General features: G+C 38.9%; 1 protein-coding gene across 2 annotated transcripts in view; it reads left to right on the top strand.

The window, feature by feature from the left end:
• robo3 (roundabout, axon guidance receptor, homolog 3 (Drosophila)) overlaps positions 1 to 20345 on the top strand; it is an 82259-nt gene extending 61914 nt beyond the window's left edge. Inside the window, exons 19-27 of one of the 2 annotated variants that reach the window (XM_056736632.1) lie at positions 12824 to 12963; positions 13080 to 13355; positions 13440 to 13584; positions 15833 to 16054; positions 16709 to 16893; positions 17094 to 17204; positions 17311 to 17484; positions 18137 to 18276; positions 19603 to 20345. In XM_056736632.1, coding sequence (XP_056592610.1) covers positions 12824 to 12963; positions 13080 to 13355; positions 13440 to 13584; positions 15833 to 16054; positions 16709 to 16893; positions 17094 to 17204; positions 17311 to 17484; positions 18137 to 18276; positions 19603 to 19614 — 1405 coding nt within the window. In that variant the 3' untranslated portion in view covers positions 19615 to 20345. Of the gene's footprint in view, positions 1 to 12823; positions 12964 to 13079; positions 13356 to 13439; positions 13585 to 15832; positions 16055 to 16708; positions 16894 to 17093; positions 17205 to 17310; positions 17485 to 18133; positions 18277 to 19602 lie in introns of both variants that reach the window. The other variant, XM_056736631.1, reaches the window with a different exon arrangement.
• The last annotated feature ends 1052 nt before the right edge of the window (positions 20346 to 21397 follow it).

The following is a 21397-nucleotide window of genomic DNA, read 5'->3' as shown; positions in this document are numbered from 1 at the left end:
AATTGAAAATTCAACTTTTTTTTGATAATTATTTACATTCACACTCATCAGAACTCATCAGCGTTGGTTTGGTTCCGATCGGGCAAAAATCCAGGGACTAGTTCATTTTTAATTTTTTTCATAAAATGCAAATTAGCGAAAAAATTTGCATACCGGAAATGAAATCGGAGATATACGTTTTTTAAGTTTTGAGCCAATGATTACACTGATATAAAACACTTGGGTGTGCGACAAACGGTTTAGGGGTTACGTGCGCAAACGCGCCTTTCATCGCTGTAGCGCCACCTATGGGCCGATTTGGCTGGCTCCCTGTATCTGAGTAGCGACAAGGACTACTACCATCTGACCAAGTCACAGCTCTGTCGGCTTTACGGTTTGGGCTGCACGATCACTTTTAGGGAAGAATAATAATAATAAGAAGAAGAAGAATTAAAGCTGCAAGCAGCATTTAGCGGGTTCGAGCAGTCTAAGGCCTCTATTGGCCTTGCCATTGTCAACTAGGCTCAGGAATGGCACCGTAACAAATCCACAACGAATGACACTCTTCCACACCAAGAAATATGACAGAAACGGTCGGTAACTTTTAATACAGACCATGCATGCTTACACTCGTATGCAAAAACGGGCGTAAACCGATAATACCTAAGGGACGAGTGCAATGAACCAATTCTCATGTCTCTACGATGATTTGTTGCAGAGATATAGATCTTGCTAAACGGTTGCTAAGCTAACCTGTTCGGTTGCCATGGGTGTGGAATAGCACCTGTCAATTAATAACACATCAAACCACAAGTCAAACGAACCAAGCCCCTTGTCTCTATAATATTCTACTGCAGAGATGTAGGTCTGGCTAGACGGTTGCAAAAAATAATCTGTTTGGTTGCTAAGGGTGTGGCTTGGCAGCTGTCAATTGATAAAGAACGAAGCCATTAGCAAAACAAAGCAACTCCTGTGTCTCTAAAACATTCCATGCACATATATAGGTCTTTTTTGTTAATACAATGCACATTCTTCAAAATAGCTCATTTTGTGTTCTGAAAAATTGATTAATAAAAATAAGACCAATTTAAATAGATAATTGATTCACATTCATGGTCTGCAACAATATTCCAGAAGACCTTGCCATTTAACTGATGCTTATTTCGTTGAGTCTGGTGACTCTGAAGGCCATTGGAGTACAGTGAGCTCATTGTCATGTTCAAGAAACCAGTTTGAGATCATTTGAGCTTTCTGACATGGTCCATTTTTTACTGCTGGAAGTAGCCATCAAAACATGGACATGGTTGGCAACAATTCTCAGGTGGTATGTGTTATCTAATATATCCCATACCATATATGCAATTGTTTCTCCATTTTGATGCTCGGTTTAAACTTCAGCAAGTGTGTTTACCACGTCTGGATGCCAAAATGGATTGAGTTTATGCTATGTGACTGGCTGATTAGCAATTTGATTAGCAAATGATGTATTTATTAAAGACAAGTTTAAAATAGTAATTTAAATGTATGATATTTCACCTTTTTGACTGTTGTGAAGGCATGCCTCTTCCGATAAGAATCACATGTTGCGTGCTTGTTTTGTGTCATAATATGTGTAATAGTACTTAATGGCAATTCTGTTGGATTATTTATTAAGGAGTAGCGACCTTCACCGTACTCGGTTAACGCTAATATAATAAAGGACCCTGTTATGGTCACAAAACAAAAAAAACTCAACATGTTTTTGATGATTATTGACCTAGAGAGTCCAGAGAAATGTACTGTAGTGGAAATTTTGAAATTGCTTAAAAATCCTTAAGCAAGTTTGCAAAAGTAGGTTTTTTACATCATGCCAATAACTCACAAACCATTTGATAGACGTCAATGGTTCAAGAGGCAAAGTTGTTATGAATGAGGAGTTCTATCGTTTGATATCAATAGTTTGTGTATTAGTCAAATGTCACGTGACACACAGTGGTCTAGGCCACCAAAAGACATGTACATTTAACCCTTTTTACTGTTATAGCGCCAACTAGTGTCCAAACGCCACGTTATTTTGTATGTGACATCGTAGTGGTGGTCTTCACATATTTTCTGAGCCCCTTGCTGATATGTTAAGCCGTTCTGGATTTATGGCCATTTTAATGTGATAGGCTCAGACCATTTTAAGTTTTGGCGTCCCTAAGCAGCGGTGAAAGAAAAATTTCAACTTTTTTTCAATGATTATTTACATTCACACTCCACAGAAGTCATCTGCATTGGTTTGGTTCCGATCGGTTGAAAAACCAGGAACTAGTTCGCGAAAGTAGGTTTTTGACATCATCAGCGATAACTCACGAACCATTCGATCGACAGAAGTGGTTTAAGAGGCAAAGTTGCTCAGAATGAAGTGAGCTATTGTATGATATAAACAGTTTGGGTATATGTCAAATGTCACGTGATACACAATTGTTTAAGCACTCCTAAAGCGTTATTTCGCCCCCCGGTGGCCGAATGAGTTCACATTTCTTACAGACCTTAAAGACCATGAGACGAATAAGCCCAGTGAGCGTCGTTTTGTTCGGCCTCCGTTAACCCGGTCTAATAAGTGCTCAAACTTCATTGGCCAATGGCGGCCATGTTTTTTCAGATACGCCAATGTCCTTTTAGATATTCATGTAGAATGAGACAAAGACACACCATACCAAATAATAAGTCAATCGGGCAAACTGTTGCGTAGTTATGGCCATTTTCTAGCTCATTCAAATTATAGCGCCACCTAGTGGCCAAACGCAGCATTTTTTTTACCTTGACCCCGGATTGAGGGTCTACACATATGTTCCAAGCCCCATGAAGATATCTCAAACAGTTAAGGAGTTATGGCCATTTTAGTTCAATATGTTACTTCCGTTTTGGACATTTTTGCGCCCTCTAGCGATGGGGGATGAAAATTTCAACTTTTTTTTAATAATTATTCATATTCACACTCCACAGAACTCATCAGCGTTGGTTTGGTTCCAATAGGGCAAAAATCCAGGGACTAGTTCATTTTTATTTTTTTTCATAAAATGCTAATTAGCGAAAAAATTTGCATACCGGAAATGAAATCAGAGATATACGTTTTTTAAGTTTTGAGCCAGTGATTACACTGATATAAGACACTTGGGTGTGCAACAAACGGTTTAGGAGTAACAAGCGTTAACGCGTTCGGCATCGCTGTAGCGCCACCTATGGGCCGATTTGGCTGGTTCCGTGTATCTGAGTAGCGACAAGGACTACTACCATCTGACCAAGTCTCAGCTCTGTCGGTCTTACGGTTTGGGCTGCACGATCAGTTCTAGGGAAGAAGTATAATAATAATAATAAAACCAACAAATACAATAGGTTTCTAGCCCTTCGGGCTCGAACCCTAATAAAACCTACAAATACAATAGGTTTCTAGCCCTACGGGCTCGAACCCTAAATATAACTGCAAGCAGTAATCATCGGGTTCGAGCAGTCTAAGGGGACTAAGGTCGACTGCCTTCGCTGACTACGGTCAGGAATCGCACCATAACACATCCGCAACGGATGACACTTACCCATATCCAGAAAAATGAAAGAAATGGTCAGCAACGGTTAATACAGACCACGCATGCTTACACTCATATGCAGGTTTAAACAGATAAGGGACGAGTGAAATTAACCAATTCTCATGTCTCTACGATGTTCTGTTCCAGAGATATAGGTCTAGCTTAATGGTTGCTAAGTTAACCTGTTTAGTTGCTATGGATGTGGCATGGCACCTGCCATACATTATGATAGACGTGTATACATTTTTTTTAAGGCTTAAGGCCAGGAGCATCTTAAATAGATACATTGATTCACATTCATAATATTCTAGAATGCCATGGCATTTAAATTATGCTTAATTTTATACAAACACCTCACATAATACAATATACCCCATTTTGATGTTTGCTTTGAACTTCAGGAAGTCATGTTTACCATGTCTAAATGCCTAAATTTATTGAGCTGCTGCCATGTGACTGGCTGAGTAGCAATTTGGGTTTACATGCAATTAAACTGGTTTTATCTAATAAAGCTGTGTTATATATATATATCAACACTCATCTTAAAAGCAAGCAGACATGTGCTATATTTATAGATGTGTAAATATGGAGCAACGTTTAATGTGTAATACATTATATTTCTAACACTGTCTTCCTGTGAGACACATTTCATTACACACACATGCACACTCTCGATCACACAAGACACACAGAACTATACAGTGCATTCAAACTCATATGATACAGAGGGAAATGATATCCATAAACACACACGCACACTACACACCTTTATCCTGCACATATTTATCGTTCCTTTAGCAAAGCTACATGCATTGTGATCTGGTGACTCTATAAGAAAGCCATCGAAATGAATGTCTCTTCCTATGAGCATCACATTTTGCATGCTTGTTAAGTGTTATAATATGTATAATAGTACTACATGGCAAGTCAGTTGGATTATTTATTAAGGAGTATCGACATATAACATACTCGTTTCACGCTAATATAATAAAGGACCCTGTTATGGTCACAAAACAAAAAAAAACTCAACATGATTTTGATGATTATTGACCTAGAGAGTCCAAAGAAATGAACTGAGGTGGAAATTTTGAAATTGCTTGAAAATCCTTGAACAAGTTTGAAAAAGTAGTTTTTTAAATCATCACCAATAACTCACAAACCATTTGATAGACATCAATGGTTCAAGAGGCAAAGTTGTTATGAATAAGGAGATCTATCGTTTGATATCAATAGTTTGTGTATTACTCAAATGTCACGTGACGAACAGTTGTCTAGGCCACCAAAAGACATGTGCATTTTGCCATTTTTATTATTATAGCGCCACCTAGTGTCCAAACGCCACGTTCTTTTTTATGTGACATCCTAGTGATGGTCTCCAGATATTTCCTGAGCCCCTTGCTGAAATGTTAAACCGTTGTTGATTTGAGGCCATTTAAATGTGATAGGCTCCGCCCATTTTTTTATTTTGGGGCCCCTAAGCGATCGTGAAAGGAAATTTCAACTTTTTTTGATAATTATTTACCTTCACACTCCACACAAGTCATCTACATTGGTTTGGGTCTGATCGGTCAAAAACTCAGGGACAAGTTTGCGAAGAAAGGTTTCTATCAATATCTGCGATAACTCACAAACCATTTGATCGACAGAAGTTGTTCTAGAGGCAAAGTTGTTTAGAATAAGGAGATCTATCATATAATACAAATAGTTTGGTTATATGTCAAGTGTCACATGATACACAAATGTTTAAGCACTACTAAAGCGTTACTTCGCCCCCCGGTGGCCAAATGAGTTCACATTTCTTACAGACCTTAAGGACCTTGAGATGAATAAGCCCAGCGAGTGTCGTTTTGATCGGCCTCCGTTTACCCGGTGTAATGAGTGCTCAAAATTCATTGGCCAATGGCGGCCATGTTTTTTGACATACGTCAATGTCCTTTTAGATATTCATGAAGCATGAGACAAAGACCCACCATACCAATTATCAAGTCATTCGGGCAAAGGGTTGCGTAGTTATAGCCATTTTCTAGCTCATTCAAATTATAGCGCCACCTAGTGGCCAAACGCCACATTTTTTTTATTATAACTCCGGACTGAGGGTCTACACATATGTTCCAAGCCCCATGAAGATATCTCAAACAGTTCACGAGTTATGGCCATTTTAGCTAAATATGCCACTTCCGGTTTGGACGTTTTAGCGCCACCTAGCGGCCGTGAGCAGAAAATTCAACTTTTTTTCGATAACTATTTACATTCACACTCCACAGAATTCATCAACGTTGGTTTGGTTTCGATAGGGCAAAAATCCAGGGACTAGTTCATTTTTTTTTTTTTTCATAAAATGCAAATTAGCGAAAAAATTTGCATACCGGAAATGAAATCGGAGATATACGTTTTTTAAGTTTTGAGCCAGTGATTACACTGATATAAGACACTTGGGTGTGCGACCAATGGTTTAGGAGTATAAGGCGCAAACGCGCTTTTCATCGTTGTAGCGCCACCTATGGGCCGATTTGGCTGGCTCCGTGTATCTGAGTAGCGACAAGGACTACTACCATCTGACCAAGTCTCAGCTCTGTCGGTCTTACGGTTTGGGCTGCAGCATCAGTTTTAGGGCAGAATAATAATAAGAAATATAGCTGCAAGCAGCAATCATCGGGTTCGAGCAGTCTAAGAGGTCTAAGGTCGACTGCTTTCGCTGACTACGGTCAGGAATCGCACCATAACACATCCGCAATGGACGACACTTACCCATAACCAGAAAAATGAAAGAAATGGTCATCAACGGTTAATACAGACCACGCATGCTTACACTCATATGCAAAAACAGGTGTAAACCGATAATACCTGAGGGGCGAGTGAAATTAACCAATTCTCATGTCTCTACGATGTTCAGTTCCAGAGATATAGGTCTAGCTTAATGGTTGCTAAGTTAACATGTTTAGTTGCTATGGATGTGGCATGGCACCTGCCATACATTATGATAGACGTGTATAAAAAAAGCTTAAGGCTTATGGCCAGGAGCATCTTAAATAGATACATTGATTCCCATTCATAATAGTCTAGAATGCCGTGCCATTTAAATTGTGTTTATTTTGTACACACATTATACAGTATATCCCATTTTGATGTAAGGTTTGAACTTCAGGAAGTCATGTTTACCATGTCTAAATGTCTAAATGCATTGAGTTGCTGCCATGTGACTGGCTTAGTAGCAATTTGGGTTTACATGCAATTAAACTGGTGTACCTAATAAAGGTGTGTTGTATATATATATATATATATCAACACAGCATCATAAAAGCAGCCAGACATGTGCTGTATTTATAGATGTGTAATTATGGAGCAACGTTTAATGTGTAATACATTTTATTTCTAACACTGTCTTCCTGTGAGACACATTTCATTCCACACACATGCACAGTCTCGATCACACATGACACACAGAACTATACAGTACATGCACACTCTTATGATAAAGAGGGAAATGATACCCAGAAACATACACACATGCACACTACACACCTTTATCCTGCACACATTTATCGTTCCTTAAGCAAAGCTACATGCATTGTGATCTGGTGACTCTATAAGAAAGCCATTGAAATGAATGATATTTCACCTTTTTGACTCTTATGAAGGAAAGCCTATTCCTATGAGCATCACATTTTGCATGATTGTTAAGTATCATAATATGTATAATAGTACTAAATGGCAAGTCAGTTGGATCATTTATTAAGGACTAGCGACCTTCACCGTACTCGATTCACGCTAATATCAAAAAGGACACTGTTATGGTCACAAAACTAAAAACACTCAACATGTTTTTGATGATTATTGACCTAGAGAATCTGAAAAAATGTACTGTGGTGGAAATTTTGAAATTGCTTGAAAATCCTTGAACAAGTTTGCAAAAGTAGGTTTTATACATCATCACCAATAACTCACAAACCATTTGATAGACATCAATGGTTCAAGAGGCAAAGTTGTTATGAATGAGGAGATCTATCGTTTGATATCAATAGTTTGTGTATTACTCAAATGACATGTGACACAGAGTTGTCTAGGCCACCAAAAGACATGTACATTTGGCCATTTTTACTGTTATAGCGCCACCTAGTGTCCAAACACCACGTTATTTTGTAGGTGACCTTGGAGTGATGATCTACATATATTTCCCGAGGCATATGATGATATGTTAAGCCGTTCTGGATTTATGGCCATTTAAATGTGATAGGCTCCACCCATTCTTTTATTTTGGCGCCCCTAAGCGACCGTGAAAGGAAATTTCTACTTTTTTTCAATAATTATTTACAAACACTTCCCACAGAAGTCATCTGCATTGTTTTGGTTCCGATCCTGTCGAAAATCCAACGACTAGTTTGCGAAGGTAGGTTTTTGACCTCATCAGCGATAACTCACAAACTGTTCGATTGACAGAAGTTGTTCCAGAGGCAAAGTTGCTCAGAATGAAGAGTACTATCATATGATACCAATAGTTTCTGTATATGTCAAATGTCACGTGATACACAATTGTTTAAGCACTCCTAAAGCGTTATTTCGCCCCCCGGTGGCCGAATGAGTTCACATTTCTTACAGACCTTAAAGACCATGAGACGAATAAGCCCAGCGAGCGTCGTTTTGTTCGGCCTCCGTTAACCCGGTCTAATAAGTGCTCAAACTTCATTGGCCAATGGCGGCCATGTTTTTTAAGATACGCCAATGTCCTTTTAGATATTCATGTAGAATGAGACAAAGACACACCATACCAAATAATAAGTCAATCGGGCAAACTGTTGCGTAGTTATGGCCATTTTCTAGCTCATTCAAATTATAGCGCCACCTAGTGGCCAAACGCAGCATTTTTTTTACCTTGACCCCGGATTGAGGGTCTACACATATGTTCCAAGCCCCATGAAGATATCTCAAACAGTTAAGGAGTTATGGCCATTTTAGTTCAATATGTTACTTCCGTTTTGGACATTTTTGCACCCTCTAGCGATGGGGGATGAAAATTTCATCTTTTTTTAAATAATTATTCATATTCACACTCCACAGAACTCATCAGCGTTGGTTTGGTTCCAATAGGGCAAAAATCCAGGGACTAGTTCATTTTTAAAAATTTTCATAAAATGCTAATTAGCGAAAAAATTTGCATACCGGAAATGAAATCAGAGATATACGTTTTTTAAGTTTTGAGCCAGTGATTACACTGATATAAGACACTTGGGTGTGCGACAAACGGTTTAGGAGTAACAAGCGTTAACGCGTTCGGCATCGCTGTAGCGCCACCTATGGGCCGATTTGGCTGGTTCCGTGTATCTGAGTAGCGACAAGGACTACTACCATCTGACCAAGTCTCAGCTCTGTCGGCTTTACGGTTTGGGCTGCACGATCAGTTCTAGGGAAGAAGTATAATAATAATTAAAGCTGCAAGCAGCATTTAGCGGGTTCGAGCAGTCTAAGGCCTCTATTGGCCTTGCCATTGTCAACTAGGCTCAGGAATGGCACCGTAACAAATCCACAACGAATGACACTCTTCCACACCAAGAAATATGACAGAAACGGTCGGTAACTTTTAATACAGACCATGCATGCTTACACTCGTATGCAAAAACGGGCGTAAACCGATAATACCTAAGGGACGAGTGCAATGAACCAATTCTCATGTCTCTACGATGATTTGTTGCAGAGATATAGATCTTGCTAAACGGTTGCTAAGCTAACCTGTTCGGTTGCCATGGGTGTGGAATAGCACCTGTCAATTAATAACACATCAAACCACAAGTCAAACGAACCAAGCCCCTTGTCTCTATAATATTCTACTGCAGAGATGTAGGTCTGGCTAGACGGTTGCAAAAAATAATCTGTTTGGTTGCTAAGGGTGTGGCTTGGCAGCTGTCAATTGATAAAGAACGAAGCCATTAGCAAAACAAAGCAACTCCTGTGTCTCTAAAACATTCCATGCACATATATAGGTCTTTTTTGTTAATACAATGCACATTCTTCAAAATAGCTCATTTTGTGTTCTGAAAAATTGATTAATAAAAATAAGACCAATTTAAATAGATAATTGATTCACATTCATGGTCTGCAACAATATTCCAGAAGACCTTGCCATTTAACTGATGCTTATTTCGTTGAGTCTGGTGACTCTGAAGGCCATTGGAGTACAGTGAGCTCATTGTCATGTTCAAGAAACCAGTTTGAGATCATTTGAGCTTTCTGACATGGTCCATTTTTTACTGCTGGAAGTAGCCATCAAAACATGGACATGGTTGGCAACAATTCTCAGGTGGTATGTGTTATCTAATATATCCCATACCATATATGCAATTGTTTCTCCATTTTGATGCTCGGTTTAAACTTCAGCAAGTGTGTTTACCACGTCTGGATGCCAAAATGGATTGAGTTTATGCTATGTGACTGGCTGATTAGCAATTTGATTAGCAAATGATGTATTTATTAAAGACAAGTTTAAAATAGTAATTTAAATGTATGATATTTCACCTTTTTGACTGTTGTGAAGGCATGCCTCTTCCGATAAGAATCACATGTTGCGTGCTTGTTTTGTGTCATAATATGTGTAATAGTACTTAATGGCAATTCTGTTGGATTATTTATTAAGGAGTAGCGACCTTCACCGTACTCGGTTAACGCTAATATAATAAAGGACCCTGTTATGGTCACAAAACAAAAAAAACTCAACATGTTTTTGATGATTATTGACCTAGAGAGTCCAGAGAAATGTACTGTAGTGGAAATTTTGAAATTGCTTAAAAATCCTTAAGCAAGTTTGCAAAAGTAGGTTTTTTACATCATGCCAATAACTCACAAACCATTTGATAGACGTCAATGGTTCAAGAGGCAAAGTTGTTATGAATGAGGAGTTCTATCGTTTGATATCAATAGTTTGTGTATTAGTCAAATGTCACGTGACACACAGTGGTCTAGGCCACCAAAAGACATGTACATTTAACCCTTTTTACTGTTATAGCGCCAACTAGTGTCCAAACGCCACGTTATTTTGTATGTGACATCGTAGTGGTGGTCTTCACATATTTTCTGAGCCCCTTGCTGATATGTTAAGCCGTTCTGGATTTATGGCCATTTTAATGTGATAGGCTCAGACCATTTTAAGTTTTGGCGTCCCTAAGCAGCGGTGAAAGAAAAATTTCAACTTTTTTTCAATGATTATTTACATTCACACTCCACAGAAGTCATCTGCATTGGTTTGGTTCCGATCGGTTGAAAAACCAGGAACTAGTTCGCGAAAGTAGGTTTTTGACATCATCAGCGATAACTCACGAACCATTCGATCGACAGAAGTGGTTTAAGAGGCAAAGTTGCTCAGAATGAAGTGAGCTATTGTATGATATAAACAGTTTGGGTATATGTCAAATGTCACGTGATACACAATTGTTTAAGCACTCCTAAAGCGTTATTTCGCCCCCCGGTGGCCGAATGAGTTCACATTTCTTACAGACCTTAAAGACCATGAGACGAATAAGCCCAGTGAGCGTCGTTTTGTTCGGCCTCCGTTAACCCGGTCTAATAAGTGCTCAAACTTCATTGGCCAATGGCGGCCATGTTTTTTCAGATACGCCAATGTCCTTTTAGATATTCATGTAGAATGAGACAAAGACACACCATACCAAATAATAAGTCAATCGGGCAAACTGTTGCGTAGTTATGGCCATTTTCTAGCTCATTCAAATTATAGCGCCACCTAGTGGCCAAACGCAGCATTTTTTTTACCTTGACCCCGGATTGAGGGTCTACACATATGTTCCAAGCCCCATGAAGATATCTCAAACAGTTAAGGAGTTATGGCCATTTTAGTTCAATATGTTACTTCCGTTTTGGACATTTTTGCGCCCTCTAGCGATGGGGGATGAAAATTTCAACTTTTTTTTAATAATTATTCATATTCACACTCCACAGAACTCATCAGCGTTGGTTTGGTTCCAATAGGGCAAAAATCCAGGGACTAGTTCATTTTTATTTTTTTTCATAAAATGCTAATTAGCGAAAAAATTTGCATACCGGAAATGAAATCAGAGATATACGTTTTTTAAGTTTTGAGCCAGTGATTACACTGATATAAGACACTTGGGTGTGCAACAAACGGTTTAGGAGTAACAAGCGTTAACGCGTTCGGCATCGCTGTAGCGCCACCTATGGGCCGATTTGGCTGGTTCCGTGTATCTGAGTAGCGACAAGGACTACTACCATCTGACCAAGTCTCAGCTCTGTCGGTCTTACGGTTTGGGCTGCACGATCAGTTCTAGGGAAGAAGTATAATAATAATAATAAAACCAACAAATACAATAGGTTTCTAGCCCTTCGGGCTCGAACCCTAATAAAACTAACAAATACAATAGGTTTCTAGCCCTTCGGGCTCGAACCCTAATAAAACTAACAAATACAATAGGTTTCTAGCCCTTCGGGCTCGAACCCTAATTATAATAAATATAGTAGTTAATAGTTAATACAATAGTAACTACTGTATAAATTAGATATGCGGCGGTACACCGTCCAATAATCGATATCGACTGATAAAAGCGGATGATACCGTCCAATAATCGGTATCGGCCAATAACAGATGATCGGGGGGGATATATCCTGTCAATCAAAAGAGGACAGGAAATATATGAACTTGTGGTCAGTATATAGAAAATGTTAAGAAACATCACCAGTTTGATGCCCAGTATTTTAATAGTCATTAAATTAATTAACGACATTCAGAAAAAAATTCTAATTTAATCTTTAATCAGAATCGGTATCGGCAGATGTCACTCTGAATAATTGTTCGTTGAAGAAATTTAGTATTGCGCATCTTTACTATAAATACTAAATATAATAGTGAATTGTAAATTAAAGATTATAATTACAAAAAAATAGTAACTATAAATATAATGATTCATACTAATACAATAGTAAATAGTAAATAAAATAGTTTAACAATAAATATAGTATTTTTTTTCCATAGTACCTATGAATATAATAGTAAATTTAGTTAATGTGTAAGTAACTATGAATTTAATAGTAAATAGTATGATAATAAATATAATTCTAATTCATAATTAATATCATAGTTGTAAATATTGTAAATTTAATCCTAAACTATACATTTAATAGTAATACTGTCATTATAATTATATCGGAGTAAATATAATAGTCATAGTAGTATATAATACATTTTAATATAATCTTAAATATAATTCTTGACGTTAAATGTAATAGTAAGACTATAATAATAAATATATCAGAGTAAATATTATTGTCTGTTTTTGCAGGCCTGGTATGTTGGGTGCGAACATGGGAAATTACCCTTGGCTAGCCGACTCTTGGCCAACTACAAACCTCGTACACAATGGGAAAGACTCTGTGAACTGCTGTACGTCTAAACACGACACAGCGGAGAGATATTACAATGGTAAGACTCCTGTTACTAAACGTTTTATGCATCAAGACCAATTGGCTGTACTGTTTAAATGCATTTAACGGTCACACCATTTATTTAGCTTTATTCATTCCCCTATGATTCTTCAGAAGCAGGAATCTCTAACTACCTGAACCAAACTGAGAAATACAGCACCGAGTCCAATGAAGGCCCCATCTACAGCACCATTGATCCCACCAGCGAAGATCTGCGCAGCTTCACCGCTCAATACTCTCAACACACCACACCCTACGCCAGTACTCCCATCATGCCTTTCACCAACCAGACGCCTTGCAGTCCAGAACAAGATGGCAGCCACTGGATGACTCAGCCTGGAACCTCCAGTTCTCAGTATGCGCAGCCAGACCGTTCCAAGACTGATAATGGTACAGAGATCTCTTACCTGTTGTCTAAAAAAATGCATCTCATTTTCTATCCAAAAATCTAAACCACTCCTTCTGTTCCCACAGCAAAACAATCAAAGCAGAAGTTGATGGGGAAGGCAGTAAAAACTCCATCGCTCAACTGGATAGAAGCGTTGCCCCCTCCGCCCCCCTCTGGAGATCTTGACGAGTGTGAGGAGGAGGATGAGAACGAACTAATCCAGGATATGGGGTAAAGTTTAATGAAAGTTTCCAAATTAATTTCACTGTAGTGTTGAGGAACATTAAAGAAACGCTTAGTATAGAAGCTTTGGAAAAAGAAGTCTCGCCATTCAGTTAAAAAGAACCACTTGCTTTATTGGCAAAGGCATACTCAGCTGGACCAGTTTTAGCATAATGTAAGCTCCAGAAATTGCATTTACAGCCATTGTTTTTCTGGGTTTATTGATAATAAAATCTGTTATTCAAATGTAATCTTGGCATCTTTTACTTTTATGAGCCGAAACAATTTAAACTGTATATTTTATCAGTACCCGTATTCCCTTAAAAACTGTTTTTGGAGATTTTGGGCTGCAATTCCATACCTACAAATTATGGACGTTTTAACTTCATAGTATTCCATGTCAAGTGTCAACCATTGCTAAACAATTTGAAAGCAAAGTTGCAGGTCCTTAATGTACCAGGAAAGATCTCATTATGATCTACAAATGCAGAGCTAGAGCTTTTATTTCTGTTAACAAGGTTTTATCTGGAGGCTAACAAACTTAGGGTCATGCTACGCTTGAGTCTGGCCTATTTCTGTGTTTCCACATGAAATGGCTAATTTTTCTGTTGTTTCTACCTGTATTGTATTAGCTTCTTGTTAGCAGAGAGCGTGGTCAGCATTAGCCTTAGAGTGCCCCAGCCACGGGCAGTCTGATGTGCACTAGCATTGACGGGTAGAGACGCTCTTATATCTCCAACCACTGCCCGCAAGGGCACTAACAAGAGAAAAGCACATTTGCTTCAGCGGTTAACCAGCCTGGACTCAGATTACAGTGCGATCTGCGAATCCGATAACCTTGACAGCCTCTTTTGGCCATCCATCCCGCAGTAACCACATTAGCCACAGGTAGAACCGTCTCAAGTTTCTTCCTCCGAGCAGAATTACACCATTATTCCAGCACTAGCACGCAAAGCCACGCTAACAGCCAAACTTGAAAATTTGCGCTTAACTCGCGGATAATGAGGTTGACATTCCTGCCAGCCCTGAGGTGCTTCAGAAAAGAACATGGGCTTTGCTATTGCATTTAAACATGCTTAAATAACTCTCCCCTTTCCTCTGCATGGCGCGACCAATGTATTCACAGCCGTCCGTTTGCCCGAGTACAGAGCGTTCTGTGTGTGTCAGTCTCTTCAGTCATGTGCCCTGAAAGTGCCCGAGGCGGAATATTGAGTCAATGTCATTCAAAATGTCACTGCATTTAACTTATTTTCCCTCGCTCTTGCTTGGATTAGCCCTCCTGGACCCGAAGCATCACGCATATTGTTATCTGGAGTCCAAGCTGTCAGGTTTGACAGAAATCGATATGCCACCGGTTGCACTGAGCCGGTGATTTTTTTCAGCCGAGCGGTCATAATGAGTGCACGGATTGATTTAGCAGAGTTACTTAACCTTCTGCAAAATTTTGAGGGAATTTGGTTAGAGTACAGAAATGAAGTCATCTGTTCCTTAACTCTGACTGACTCTCTTATATCGAAAGGGCAAAGAAATGTTTGGAAAAGTTTATGTACGCATGGTGAGCAGCACAGTTTGATAAATGCATTTCTTCGAGGGGAACCAAAAATGTCATTATTCTGTTTCGTACCTAGCTACCAGCAATCCATTCATTAAAAGTAGTAAAAGAGTAGAACATTTTTATTCTAGAGAGCACTTAAAGAGTTAAGAGAAAGTATTTTGCAGAACGTTGGTGACCAAACATTGACCCCATTGACTTCCACTGCATAAGCCATTGAGACATTTCTCAAAATATCTTCTTTGTTCCGCAGATGAAAGAGTCATATACAGGTTTTGAATGACTTAAGGTTGAATAAATGATTATTTTTGAACCATCCCTTTAATTTGACAAAATTTGAGTATTCAGTATCTCGCTCATTTTTGAGAAGACGCATTGTAAATGAGTACTGTATGTACTTAAAGTTTAATAATTTTGAATATTTGTATTTCTACTGTATATTTGTTTAAATTGGTCTTCTAAGTGTATTCAGAAGCTGTAGAAAAAACTAAACTATAAAAACTTTTCCTGAAGCTTCCTGTGAGGTGGTAGATCGTTGCTATAGCTACACAAAGGTTTTGAATTCTACTTCTAGGATACATATATGTTTGACAATTATTTTTAATTGTCTTTCAAAAGAATATCTCTTTTGATTACCATTATGACATATTTTTTTGATGCGATGTCAGATACACAAAAGTGATGATGAAACTCTTCTTTTCACAGGTCAGATGAAGAAGACTGGTGTCCTCCTCTCCCAGAGAGGACTTACCTGATGGATGGTATAATCGAGGACGGTCCTGCTCCACCTCCGAGAGGAGACGCCTCCTCACCCACCACTTCCTACAGCCACCAGTCCACAGCCACCCTAACACCATCTCCTAGAGACGATAGCCACTGTCACGATATACCACGCTTAAACCAACTCGAGCAGACACAGATAGCACGGTGAGATACCAACAATTCTTTTGATCTTTGTGTCACGTTAAGTGACAACACCAGCCAGACTCGAACCTGCATTGGCCGCACGAGCACCACAGATGAATACGTGGAGCTAACCCCTAGTCTCTCATTATTTCACCATTTATTTTTGTTTTTAAAGCAGCATTGTACATTTTTTGACATTTTGAGTTCAACTAGATTCTGCATAAGTGAACTAAAAAAGTCAACAGGGTTTGCTTGTTCCAAACTTATTATATTTTTTTATATAAGATGAATATATTACTTTATTTATGCACATATTCTAGAGCCGGTGTTGTGCTTCTTCAGTTACATCATCATTAACAGAATTCTTTATTTGTTTTCAGTCTCTAAGGAGAATTCTTATGCTTGTACTGTTTGTTCCTGCACGAGAAAATACATTTAATTAATAATTTATTCCTCTTCAAGTTCATGTTTATAATATTACCTCGGCGCAGAGCAGATATTTTCTTTATGAAACCAGCATCTATCTTACTGCTAGATATCAACAGGGCCGAGTTTTAAAAGGTCATGCTGTTTAAACTTCAGCGAATGTTTGATTTAATACATTCTAGCAAATTTCTTTTTTCGTGCATATTCTGTCAAACTTACTAACTGATCGAACATATTTCTTGCCAACAGCCGGTTGCCGTGTGGACCAGTGCCTGTGCCACGAGCACCAAGCCCACCTCTCACCCAATCCAACCCAAACCTGTCAGCCAATCAGGAGTGCTGTGACAACACTGTGCCACACCGCTCCGCACACAAGCGGGACCTGAGCCAAGGAGCTGCCCAAAGCATAGAAAACATTAGCAACACTACACCAGGTGTGTGTGTGTTTATTCATTTAGGATACACATGGGCATTGTTGTTTAGAATGCCTCAGTTCCATTTAAATGTGCCGCGGGAGTTTTTAATTCTTTAGTGGAAAAATACATGACTTAAAAAAATATGAAATACAAAAACGCTTTTCTCGCTTAAAAAAAAGTTTCAGTTGCATCTCTGTGGTCTTACGTCGTCCCTATAGGTCGAGCGAGGCCCTCTACAGACAACACGCACACGCCTCTCGGGCAGAAATCCAAAGTGAAAAAGAAAACCTCTAAGAGCGTTCAATACCGGAGAGATATACTGCAAGGCGGTGAGTTATCGAGCAGACCTCTCTCAGAACGAAGTTAGTTAATCATCTATTCTGCTGTGGAGTGCTTTGCTTTTTCTGGCTAAACACGGAGGTTGTGTATCTGCAGATCTGCCCCCTCCTCCTGAGCCTCCTCCCGAGGTTCAACCTGACTGTGCCCATGTAGGGGGATTCGAAAGTGGCCAGACGTCTTTGGAGAGAGGAGGAAGCTCTCATTCCTCTATGGAGAGGAGAGAACAGGGAACACCCAATCGGAAAAACTCTTCACATAGACGAAAAGATGGTTAGAGAACTTTACACTTTGTTTCTGTTGTTTAAGGGACCTTCAGTATATGAAATAAACAATATTCATTGCATTTTTGTCACTCAATGCATTAGGTGAACAAATCTTTAAGGGCAAATAAATGTGGCCTTTTCTCAGAAGTCAATTTGCTTTGGTGATTTCCCAACTTTGTTTTCATGTGATGTCATAACCACTTCACTGATGAATTCTGTAATTTTATTATTAAAACGTCTTTTTGTTCTTAACTATCGCCATTCACACAAGTGTCTTAAAGAGAGAGTAGAGAGAGAGTACACCCAAAGAACACAAATGAAGATATTTGGAAATATGTTGGCAACTGAGCCACGGCGGTACCAGTTTCCTTGCATTGCTTTTGTGTCCATACAATAGAAGTGAATGAATAACCCCATTGTTCGGTTACCAACATTCTTCAAAATATCTTCTTTTGTGTTCTTAAAAAGGTAGAAACTCACACAGGTTTGAAATTATAAAAGGGTGAGGAAATGATGACAGAATTTTCCTTTTTGGGTGAATTATGCCTTTAATGTCTGTATTTTGTCATTGTGACACTTCTGAAACATCCTTCTATTGTATCAATACACATACGTAAACAGCTGACTGATTGTGGATTTGTTTGTGTGCCTCACAGTAGATGATGATTTAATTCCTTACAACAAGCACAACTTCCTGTCTCGGGGTCAGATGTCCAGCAACTGCTCCACAACAGGAAGTTCATCATCACGAGGGTCAACAGGATCACGGGGGCAAGGAGCGGGCAGAAAGAGGAATGATGTAAGAATGTGTAACAAACATGACTGCTGTACAAGTATGGCTTTGTACTTCTTTCGTGTTCATTTTTTCCAAGGGTGCAGTGTTGCACATAACGATTTGGCAAATCATCGGTGACTCATTAATTGCTCATCAAGCCTAAAAAAGCTCACGTTTTACACTTTTTACACACGATTTAATCCCCTTCAGCTAAATCCTTAACCTTATCTTAAATCTTATCCCAAATATTTAGCTTATTCAAACATGACCTTCCAAACATGTGAACCCGTTTGTCTTTCCCAACGCTTATCAGTTTGTGAGACATAATTGACTAAGTGGGGATGAGTCTAGACTGCTTCCATCTGGCCATGCGGCACATAATATAAGTGTTCTTTAAAGTGTCAGAGGAGCTCGGTACTTTGAGTCAACAGTAAGCTATTTCCTCTAAAATGAGTTCTGAAAACTGATGGCAGAGGAGATGCTACAACAGATTTGTCTGTAAAGTGTTTTGTCTTCAATTTCAAATCCCTCAAAAAGTTTTCAAGCTCTCAAAGACGTACGACAGAAAATGTGGTCACACTATATAGGGGGAATTCAGGTTGGTTGGAACAGCTTTAAATATTGATAGGAATGTCAAAACATGTCCCATGCAACCTGAATTTACCTTTAACTCGTTTTTATTAAATACTGTAGATCCAGCTTTAAAATAATAAGTAAATAATAAGTGTCACTTCAAAACTCAGCATTTCTTAGCAGTTGATTCAAAGAGAGAATTCTGTTAAGAACCAGTGCCGTGACTATAACAGTATTTTGCCCACACACTTGAAAAACTTCTATCATGGGAACTGCGTAATGCCCGACTGAGGTCACCCCATACGTGCTGAAGAGTCTCTTTAGATGTAAGAGCCCCTCTCAAGTTACACCGTCCCCTAACATAAAAGACACACCACATAAAACAGAGCTATACATTCCCCCGGGAGCGAGTTTTGGGTTTCCCTGTCCTGTCACAGTGGTTAGCGTTATCTTTCCCGTCAGAAAGCGTGAATAGCTTCCATAGGTTCTGGAGACCAGAGAGGAGCTCTGCCCCACAGACAGGCATTATTCTGAGTTCTCAGATCTTGTCACATCACATGATGGACTTACCTGCTACATTAAAGCTTCTATAGACATGTCTGTCTTTTGTCCTGAGAGATGAAGGCCACATTTAAGCTGCTGGAAAAAAACTGGTGACCAGCTGTCGACCAGCCTACATTTTACGACCGTCGTACTGCTGACTAGCAGTTGAAGGATTATTTTAGTGCATTCTTTAATAAGTAAGTAAGCGATTTTTCATTCTTTTTGATTTTCTAGGAGATGAGATAAGAGAAAGCTGTGAGATGAACAACGTTGGACCCAAACGTCCCTCAGTTCTGCGTAATTCCTCAACGGAGCAGAAGAAACCAAGCGAACAGGACGAGTGTACAGCCGTCTCACTGAACCAATCTCGGACTTTTGATTATGTCAATTATTGTTATTATTGTTATTTATGGGGCATTTTTTCATCCCGCCCTCACTGTAAATATCATCTGTTGAAGCTTTTTACACGGGGTCCGGACGCAAGGAAAGAAGACTATATTGTATTTATACATGAAAGAAGAAATGAAATCATGTTGAAAAAAGCTCCAATATTATAGATAAGTTCATGTCTGAATGTGCCAACCTCTTTTGTAGAAATGTATACAGGAACGTTACAAAGCATAATAATATTGCACTCGCGTTGTGTTGGAAAACAACAAAAAAATACGCAATAGCACAATACGTGTTGTTTGACCAGCCAGCTAGACGGCCAGTTTCACAGTCTCGTCGAGGAACGCTTTTGGCCATCCATCTGTGGATCCCCGTCGTACACTTACCAGAGAATGTAGTTCCTTTCCCTTTCTTTTCAAAGCCAAGAGAGTTTGTCATTTGACGAATGTTGTGAAAGATTGTACTTGTCTTTTTTTTAAAGGAGTGTTTTGAAGACAGTAAGAAAATGAATTGAGTTCAAAAAACAAAATGATGTTCCTTTGACTAACTTTTTGGTAGTCCTTGTTGTTTTGTACAAATAAATTACATTTGCTGAGCTATACGTGTATTGTCTTGTACATGTTTTTGTATAACTTTTTTGTAATTTGTGAAGAAATGCGGTGCGATTTCCAGTCAGGTCTATTCAGAGACTATCTTTTGTCTCTGAGGTTACGGAAAAGCACGCAGCCACTTCCATCTGGCCGAGCCGCCACTGAGGGGCATGAAATTACCTCTTCCAGGGCAACATTTGAAGCTGGGAGGGATCAGGGGAATGAAATGAAGAAAAACCAATTGCAGACAAAGGGACTGCAAGTTGGATAAAAAGCCGAAAGAGGGTAAGATGAATTGAGAAGAGGTAAGACAGTAGAAATGTTAGAGTCACACCCACCTGAGACACGCTGGGCCTTAGGTTATAAAATCAGAGGAAGGAAAAAAGCAGGGAATGAATAAAGAGAACAAATGGGAAAATGGAAAGCTGCGTGTTCTTGATGAATAAAAGCAGCGAGAAAAGAATCTAAATTTACACCAGGTGATAAAAACAGTTTTTCTCTGTAAAATGTCATCCGTCTTGAAAGACATTATTGTGCTGCTAGGTGGTCTTCCAGAGAACTGAATCTGAACTATAATGTGACCATCAAATGACTGAGTTTGAAAGTAAGAGCTGTTCTTAGATCAGTAGCCATTGTTGTTACTGGAACAATGTTCCTGTCAGACAAGCACAGTTCTTAACCCTAAGCTTTAATTACACCATAAACTAAATGATAGGTTAATAAGAATATGCGAATATGAGGCATAAAAAGCCCTAAGCCGAAACCTAAGAGCCTGTCCAGAATATGACTGGTTGACACCAAGAATGTTATTCTAAGGACCATTTTTTTCTTGGCAGGAGGCAGTTACTGTCATCACATTGCTGTATAAGATCTAAATAAAGTTAGACTCACGAACTGTCGGATTTAAGAGAATTCTAGATTATATTCCCACATAACAAAGTTTGTCTATTTTGAGTGAAAAAATCAGAGTATTACTTTAAACTTTACGCAAACAGTCGAGTTACGTTGTCAAAACACGTTTGTGAGAGACGTGCTAATTTTCAATAATG

This window comes from Triplophysa dalaica, chromosome 22, assembly GCF_015846415.1.
Source record: "Triplophysa dalaica isolate WHDGS20190420 chromosome 22, ASM1584641v1, whole genome shotgun sequence".
Lineage (NCBI taxonomy): Eukaryota > Metazoa > Chordata > Actinopteri > Cypriniformes > Nemacheilidae > Triplophysa > Triplophysa dalaica.
The sequence above is the reverse complement of the archived record's forward strand: the minus strand, read 5'-3'. Positions and strand labels throughout refer to the sequence as shown.